At 50.6% G+C, this 8,880-nt stretch overlaps 1 protein-coding gene across 1 annotated transcript in view; it reads right to left on the bottom strand.

Annotated features, from left to right (window-relative positions):
* Positions 1-3,806: 3,806 nt before the first annotated feature.
* Positions 3,807-8,880, bottom strand: part of mfn1a (mitofusin 1a) — a 14,011-nt gene continuing 8,937 nt past the window's right edge. The window contains exons 8-17 of the mRNA XM_070844799.1: positions 8,845-8,880; positions 8,646-8,767; positions 8,440-8,566; positions 7,624-7,728; positions 6,720-6,822; positions 6,362-6,633; positions 6,220-6,321; positions 4,858-5,054; positions 4,652-4,786; positions 3,807-3,873 (exon numbers count right to left, since the gene is read on the bottom strand). The exon at positions 8,845-8,880 is cut by the window's right edge and continues 32 nt beyond it. Coding sequence (XP_070700900.1) covers positions 3,807-3,873; positions 4,652-4,786; positions 4,858-5,054; positions 6,220-6,321; positions 6,362-6,633; positions 6,720-6,822; positions 7,624-7,728; positions 8,440-8,566; positions 8,646-8,767; positions 8,845-8,880 — 1,266 coding nt within the window. The remainder of the gene's footprint in view (positions 3,874-4,651; positions 4,787-4,857; positions 5,055-6,219; positions 6,322-6,361; positions 6,634-6,719; positions 6,823-7,623; positions 7,729-8,439; positions 8,567-8,645; positions 8,768-8,844) is intronic.

Raw genomic sequence — 8,880 nt, forward strand, 5'->3', positions numbered from 1 at the left:
CACACAGACACACAGACACAGACACACACACACAGACACACAGACACAGAGACACACACACACACACACACACACACACAGACACACAGACACAGAGACACACACACACACACACAGAGACACACACACACACACACACACACACAGAGACACACACACACACACACACACACACAGACACACAGACACAGAGACACACACACACACACACAGAGACACACACACACACACACACACACACAGAGACACACACAGACACACACACACACAGAGAGACACACACACACACACACACACACACAGAGAGACACACACACACACACACACACACACAGAGACACACACAGACACACACACACACAGAGACACACACACACACACACACACACACAGAGACACACACAGACACACACACACACACACAGACACACACACACACACACAGAGACACACACACACACACACACACACACAGAGACACACACACACACACACACACACAGACACACAGACACAGAGACACACACACACACACACAGAGACACACACACACACACACAAACACACAGAGACACACTTCGAGGTGACTTTCCTGTCAGCGCTGACACCTTTAAAGCCATAAAGTCAGGAAGGTAAAACTCACCTGTTCACCGCTGCTCTCAGGTGATCCATCGGCGGCTCGTCCGGCTCTCAACTCTTCATCCGACGTTTGTTTCCTTCTCGTCTGGGCCGCTTTGTGGTTTTATTTTGGCGGTGTGTTTGCTTGCTTCCTTCCTGTCGTTGGCTCTCAGGTGAATCTTCAGACTGCGGTTTCTCTGCTCGAAGCACAAAACCCAGAAATAAGCAATTTTATCTATTTCTAGAAACAAGAGTCTAACGTTGGTGTGACGGATCAACCTGTTCACCTGTAGTCACTGTTTCTGTGCTTAACCACTGTAACCACGGTAACCACTGTAACCACTGTAACCACTTTAACCACTGTAACCACTTTAACCATCACTTAAGAACACAGACATCTGGACGCTGAAGTGTCAGGACACCTGCAGCTGCTGAACTCTTTAAAGGAACATTCACCAAGTTTCCACAGATGCTGAATGTTCATCAGAGGAAGGAAACCAGACTGAGCTCAGATCTCTGAATCAGGGCGTTGTCATGGTAACGGCTTGGCTTAAATAAGGTTGTCACAGTCGATGAAACGGGTCGGCGTCCTGGTGCCGGTCCCGTTTCCACACACACACACACACACACACACTCTGTCCGGAGTGTGTGTGTGTGTGTTTCCACCTGTACTAGTGTGTAAAGGTGTTTTCCTTCAGGTGATCTGATTGGTCGGCTGGTTGAGGGTCCTCAGTGTGAATCCCCCCCCCCCGTTCTTCGTCATGACTCTGAACAGACAATAATCACATGTAAACTAAGATTTTAGACATTAAACTCAAACTGAACCTGAAACCGTCTCAAATGTTGGTGTCACTTCCTGTCTGTGGACGTCTGTCAGCCAATAAAAACATCAGGAAGGTTTGGATCGATCAGCTGCCAGGACGAGGACACGTCCCATTAATGAAGGTGATGAACACACACACCTGTCAGCCAATCACTGCACAGAGTCACGACACATGATGTCATCATGGAGGAAAAGCTCAGTGCCATTCAAGAGGTCCCTGGATCTGGTCCCAGGGGTCTGGTCCCTGGATCTGGTCCCAGGGGTCTGGTCCCTGGATCTGGTCCCAGGGGTCTGGTCCCGGGGTCTGGTCCCAGGGGTCTGGTCCCAGTCTTCCTCAGTTCTGCTGTTTGAGGTGAGGTGTACCTGAACACATCGAACGTCTCATCGCTGTCTGGTTTCTCCCTTCAAAGAGCTGAAACATGTTGAACAGAGGAAGATCTAACTAAAGGTGTGTTCTTCCTCACCTGTCGGTCTCTCCTCAGGTGTGGCTGCAGCGCCCTCGTGGTTTCCTCTGATGAAGTCAAACAGGAATGTGATCGACGGGACGTTGGCTTCATGGAGGGACCTTCGCTTGGCTGCTGGCTAATGTTATTGCTAGCTAAATAGTGTCAGAGTGGATTTGTTAGCTGGCTAGCTCGCTAAATGACCTCCAGCTAACGATTTTAGCAACAATAAATGATTAACGCCGCAAAGAGAGATGCAAGGCAGGCAGATAGCTAGCTAACGCTAAGCTAAGGTTAGCCAGCTAGCTGTAACACGTCAACTGGACTTGTTGAAGGTACTTGAAGATGTTTTGCCTCCAAGAACAAGTCCAGTTGACTTTTGCCCCTGCGGAACAACTATGACCTGGATGACTGAGAACCTGATAACCTGATAAAGTCATTTGCTAACGGTGAGCTAATTAGCATCACAGAGCTAAATATAACCAAACACGATGGCGGTCGGTCACGTTCAGTCTCTGTGGTCATGTGACTGATTTGGCTGATAACCAGGATGTTGGCTCGCCGTGCGGGGCGGAGCCACAGGACGCCACCAGAGGAGCTGCTAACGGATCAAACCACCATGTAAACGCAGAGAAACCTGTGAAACCTTCTGTTTAATGACATCATCACATCACAAACAGGTTTATGTCATCAGACGTGACATTCACACATGACTGAAGCAGAATGAGTCAGACTTGTCCCTGCGGATCGTCAACAGTTGGCTCCTCCCCCTCAGCTCCATGTCGCCCTTCATCCCTTCGCCCCCCCCCCCCCCCCCCCCCTCGAGCCGCGCCGTCACTTTTCCACATTTCTTCTTCTTGGACGCTGCTTCCTCCTCACACAGTTTACTGATGAATGAATCGTCCAATCACAGCAGAGTTCGTTACATCGTTATTACAATTAAGAAAAGCGTTTCCACCAAACATCTGAAGATCAAATCTGCTGCTGACTGATCACAGATCAATAATCCATTAATCATTAAGACATGATGAATAAAACTGGATGCTGAGAATTCAAACAGTCAGGAGGCCTCCCATCCATCGTCAAGACAACTGCAGCCGCTGATGAAGGCAAGGACCCAACTGAGTTCATCCACATTTAATGAGAAATTCTTAATAATAAATCCAAACATCTGCACAGCTGATGTTACTACGACTGACTTACGTTTCTTCATCGGTCATTGATCAGTCATTGATCAGTGGGGACAGAGTCACACAGTCAGGCCTCGTCCACACGTGTACCAACCTGTCCTCAAACAAGACGACAGAACTGAACCCAAAACCACCAAACGTTACGGTCGCAAGTTGGTTAGGTTTAGGTTTAAGGGTTAACTAACCAGCCCGCCTGCTCTCTTCTGGACTACAGGTCTACGGAAACAACACCGTTCTGGATTTGTGTCCAAACACAAACTTCAGATTTCTCAGACTTTCTCAGGTTAGGTTAGGTAAGGGTTAGGTTAGGTTAGGGTTAGGTTAGGTTAGGTTAGGGTTAGGTTAGGTAAGGGTTAGGTTAGGTAAGGGTTAGGTTAGGTTAGGGTTTGCACGGCTGAGTCTGATTTATGACTTCACTCAGCACTTTCTTCTGGTTTTGGATCATTTTCAATAAAATAAGCAGATTGTTCTATTTGACGTATCGCTGGCGTAAACTGTGTCGCCACCTGCTGGCCCAGTGTGCTTGTGTTGTAGCGTTCTCGTATGGTCGAAGAGAAAACACGTGTAAAGAAGGCCTCTCCACAGTGAACACCGTCCCCGTCGAGGTCCAGGACCTCCGAAGTCAAACGGACACCTGCCGTAATAACGATGTTTCCTCGTGGTGTTCGGTTAAACACTAATGAGCTGGATGCAACAGCAGGGGGCGCCGCTCAGCGACAGTCCAGCTCGTCTTCAGTCTCCCTGCAGGTACTGAACAGAAAAGGCCTCCAGCTGAGTCTCCAGCTCCGTGGCTCGATTCCTGGACACACAAACACAAAGCGAGTCACCGGTTATTTCACTCAGAGGTGTCAATCAATCAATCAATCAATTTTTATCAATCAATCAGTCAGTGTTTCTCTCTCCAGCTCCAGGTCACAGCAGTGTTTCTCTCAGACTGTTTCCATAAAGAGCAGCTCAGAACAAACTCTTTCATTCAGAGACCAAAGATTCAGGAATTCAACAGGAAGGATTCAAGAATCCCCACAGAGCAGCTCAGAGATTAGATTAGGACCCAGTGGAGGAAGAACTCCCCTTTAACGGGAGGAAGAACTCCCCTTTAACGGGAGGAAGAACTCCCCTTTAACGGGAGGAAGAACTCCTCTTTAACGGGAGGAAGAACTCCCCTTTAACAGGAGAACTCCCCTTTAACAGGAGAACTCCCCTTTAACGGGGGGAACACCCCTTTAATGGGAAAACTCCCCTTTAACGGGGGGAACTCTGATCACAGGAAAGAACGATGAAGGTGAGCGACGACCGATCAATAACTGTCATCGATAATCTGTCAGCAGCACAGAGAAGACGGTGTGACTGTGTTTGATGACGTCATGTGAAGGATTCTGGGACAAACAGCAGGTTCAGTCTGTTTGGCTCCAGCACATAGACAGGTCCGGCTGTGTCTAGCCTAGCTTAGCACAAAGACTGGAAGCAGGGGGAAACTGCTAGCCAAGCAAAAAAATAAAGATCCCCCCCCTCCATCAGCTCCAGCTCCGTCTGATCGACCCCCCCAGCAGGTAGTGTACCCTGCCCCCCCCCCCGACCTGAAGGCCTTGGACCTCCTCTGGATGTTCTCCAGTCTCTGGATCCTGAAGCTCAGCTGGCGGATGTTTCCCTCCAGCTCGGCCTCGCTCAGGTCCACTCTCTGCGTCAGCCTGCCGAACGTGGACGTCAGCTCCCTGAACACAAACACCACAGGTGAGTCTCCGCCCCCCGGCAGGTGTTCACGCGTGTGTCGGGGGGGTCTTACTTGTACACCTGCTGGCTGCAGGCGGAGCTGCTGACTGGGATGACGGCCCTCAGGCGCCGGGCGGCGTGCTGCACAAACTGCTGCTTCAGAGCGCGCTCCCTGCTGGCGTCGGTCCAGGTGAGTCTCTCATACAGGTAGAGCAGACCGTACAGAGACACAGAGAGGGCGATGAGACGCCAGCCCACAGAACGGCACACCTGCAACACACACACACACACACACCTGAGAGGCTTTTAAAGGAGCAGTCTACTCAGTTTTAAGTTGGTTTCAGAACAAAAAGGTTTAAAGTTTAAAAAGTAAAATTTGCTTTTGTACTTTAATGGTTTTAATGTCTGTAACTAAAAACATTAAATGAGGTTCTGCAGCTGCTGTTTCAGCCCTGAGTTCTGTCTGCAGGCGTCATGTTCCTCCACCGACCTGCAGATCTTCTGAACACTGAGACTCTGACGTGGACTTTAGAGACACCTGATCTCTGAGGAGGACCTGAGCTCTGAGGGAGACCTGAGCTCTGAGGGGGACCTGAGCTCTGAGGGAGACCTGATCTCTGAGGAGGACCTGAGCTCTGAGGAGGACCTGATCTCTGAGGAGGACCTGAGCTCTGAGGAGGACCTGATCTCTGAGGAGGACCTGATCTCTGAGGAGGACCTGATCTCTGAGGAGGACCTGAGCTCTGAGGAGGACCTGATCTCTGAGGAGGACCTGAGCTCTGAGGAGGACCTGATCTCTGAGGAGGACCTGATCTGTGAGGGAGACCTAAACAGAAGCTTTGGGTGTCTGAAGAGCAGCCGGAGACAAAGTGACGTCCTAAGAGACTCTGAAGCTGCTTCTGATAGAAAGCTGTCACTCTGCACCTGCTGCACCTGAGCTAGTTAGCATGGAAGCTAACAGGCTAACAGCTGTTTGTAGCCTGAACAACAGCTGACTACAACCTGCACTGAGCTCCAGTCTGACTGATGTTAGACACTGAACAGGTCGGAGTCAGCTGGTGATCACATACATAGATTATTGATAGATTATTGATGCTCCCACAGCCCCGTCTGCTTCCCTCCATCCACACCACCTTCACCTCCAGGAGGCCACGCCCAATCAGAGTCAGGAAGTGGAGACCATCTCAGTCCTCTGGACTGTAGTGAGACATCTGTAGTTATAGAGGATCTTTGCTAATGTGACACAACCGATGTGCTCCGGGCCTCCGGGGGGCGCTCTGAGGGGAGCCGATGGACTTTCACCACAGGAGAGAGAGTTTGAGTGAAGAGGCAACATAAAGGAAAACACTAGACTGTGTGATCAGGTGATCAGGTGATCAGGTGTTTGTGTGTCTGAACCAATCAGCTGAGGATCAGTGGCGCTGGCAGGACGTACCACTCCCCCGATCACCAGCACTGTCATGGACGCCCGGGAGGTGACGGAGACCAGACCTGTTGCTATGGAAACCACCATCTCATCCTTAAAGCTGGAGGCCTCCTGCAGAGACAGAGGATTAGAAAGGCGTTTCCATGGTTACCGTCTTCAGCCCAGAAATGATCCAGTGACGCCCCGAAGGCGGCGTGAACACCTGCAGCCGCGGGTCGGAGCCACTCAGCGCTCGCTTGGCGTTGGTGGCGCCGATGAAGCGGGTGACGAGGGCGGTCCAGCCCAGGGAAAACTGGAACTCGATGTTTTCACGGAAGTCTGCGCAGAGGGCGACGAGGCCGAGGTCGTAGGTCAGGTCGAAGGAGGAGGAGGGGGCGGAGAGCTGCTCCTGGGCGCTCAGAGACAGCAGAGGACGGACGCTGTCTGAGGACAGAGGACAGAGGACGCGTCACATCACCTGCTGGAGGCCGACGAATAGCGAGGAGGACGCACAGAGCGAGGCGTCGTACCGATCATGAGTCTCTGAGCGTCTCTGATGTCTCTGAGGACGCTGACGGAGCAGCGATGAGCCAAACAGCCGATCAGCCTCTCCTCCACGTGCTGCAGCAGCTTCTGGAGACACACAGACACACACCTTCATCACCTTCATCACCTTCATCACCTTCATCACCGTCAGCCTCTTCAGTTCTCTGCTGCCTCACAGGTGGAGCTGACAGTCTGACAGAAGAACTGATTAGAAACGGCTTCGTCATTAAAACACTAAAATGAGCAGAAATCACATTTAGTTTGTTGAAGCTGATCAACGTGTTAACGATCATGTGTGTGTGTCTGAACACACCCTGTGCTCGTTCGGTAAACTGGATTGGAAGTAAAGCAGCTTAATGTGTCAACATTTAGATTAAGTGTGTGTTAATGTTATAAGGTTTAGTTCAGGTTAGTTCAGGTGTGTTCAGGTGTGTTCAGGTGCACTGAGGTTACAGAGTGAAGGAGTCTAAAGAAACCCTACCTCCAGTCTTTATGCTACGCTAGGCTAACAGCTCCCTCTACCTCCACTCTTAATGCTAAGCTATGCTAACAGCTCCCTCTACCTCCAGTCTTAATGCTACGCTAGGCTAACAGCTCCCTCTACCTCCACTCTTAATGCTAAGCTATGCTAACAGCTTCCTCTACCTCCAGTCTTTATGCTAAGCTAGGCTAACAGCTTCCCCTACCTCCAGTCTTTATGCTAAGCTAGGCTAACAGCTTCCTCTACCTCCAGTCTTTATGCTAAGCTAGGCTAACAGCTCCCTCTACCTCCAGTCTTAATGCTAAGCTATGCTAACAGCTCCCTCTACCTCCAGTCTTAATGCTAAGCTATGCTAACAGCTCCCTCTACCTCCAGTCTTAATGCCAAGCTAGTACTGCAGGACTCACAGTTTTGTAGAGCTCCAGAGTCTCTGGTGTCGGGTTGAAATCAGCTCTGAACTCGTCCACCAGAACAGGAAGTGACCGGATCTGATCCGACAACGCCATGGCAACCTGATGACGAACAACACCAACCTGATGTTACTCAACATGAACACACTGATAAAGTCACGGTGATCCTACAGGAAGTTACTGTGACCCTACGGGAAGTTACTGAGACACTACGGGAAGTTACTGTGGTCCTACGGGAAGTTACTGTGACACTACGGGAAGTTACTGTGACCCTACGGGAAGTTACTGTGACCCTACGGGAAGTTACTGTGGTCCTACGGGAAGTTACTGTGGTCCTACGGGAAGTTACTGTGACACTACAGGAAGTTACTGTGATCCTACGGGAAGTTACTGTGACCCTACGGGAAGTTACTGTGACACTACGGGAAGTTACTGTGACCCTACGGGAAGTTACTGTGGTCCTACGGGAAGTTACTGTGACCCTACGGGAAGTTACTGTGGTCCTACGGGAAGTTACTGTGACACTACGGGAAGTTACTGTGATCCTACAGGAAGTTACTGTGACACTACAGGAAGTCACGGTGACACTACAGGAAGTTACTGTGATCCTACAGGAAGTCACGGTGATCCTACAGGAAGGGTCCTGGAGGGGTCTGTGTTTCATTTAGCGAACACATGAAGAGACGACGTTTCACAGCAAAGTTTGAGTTTATGTTTGGCGGCTAAAACAAAGCTAGCTAACACTTTGGCTACCGTTAGCTAATGTCGCTAACTGGCGTGAGCCTGCTGCTCCTAAAGGAAAGCCTTCATCACCTTGGCAGCGACGTCCTCTGTCAGAGTCCTGATCCTCAGTTTGACGCTGTCGCTCAGACGGTTAATCTGTCCTCGAACGAAGTCCAGCCGGTCCCTCTGATCCTCCCGCTCCTCCAGGCAGAGGATCCTGTCAGAGTCAGAGGTCAGAGACACTCAGGACTTCCTGGAAATAAGCTTTGTTAAAGAGGAAGTGTGTTTTTCCTGACTTCCTGTCGGCGGAGGAGATGTTGATGGCGTCCATCACGGCCTTGATGGCCTCAGTGATCTGCCACGCCCTCACGGTGTGCTGCTCAAACTTGGTCTTCACCGCAGACTGAGAGATGAACTCCTGTGGGGTCAAAGGTCACCAACAGTCAGGGCTCAGCTCTGCCTGCTCGCCACACGAAGCTCATTCTGACTCTGTACCTCAAACGTCCTCTCAAACGTCTGGAACTCCCTCAG

This window comes from Pempheris klunzingeri, chromosome 15, assembly GCF_042242105.1.
Source record: "Pempheris klunzingeri isolate RE-2024b chromosome 15, fPemKlu1.hap1, whole genome shotgun sequence".
NCBI lineage: Eukaryota > Metazoa > Chordata > Actinopteri > Acropomatiformes > Pempheridae > Pempheris > Pempheris klunzingeri.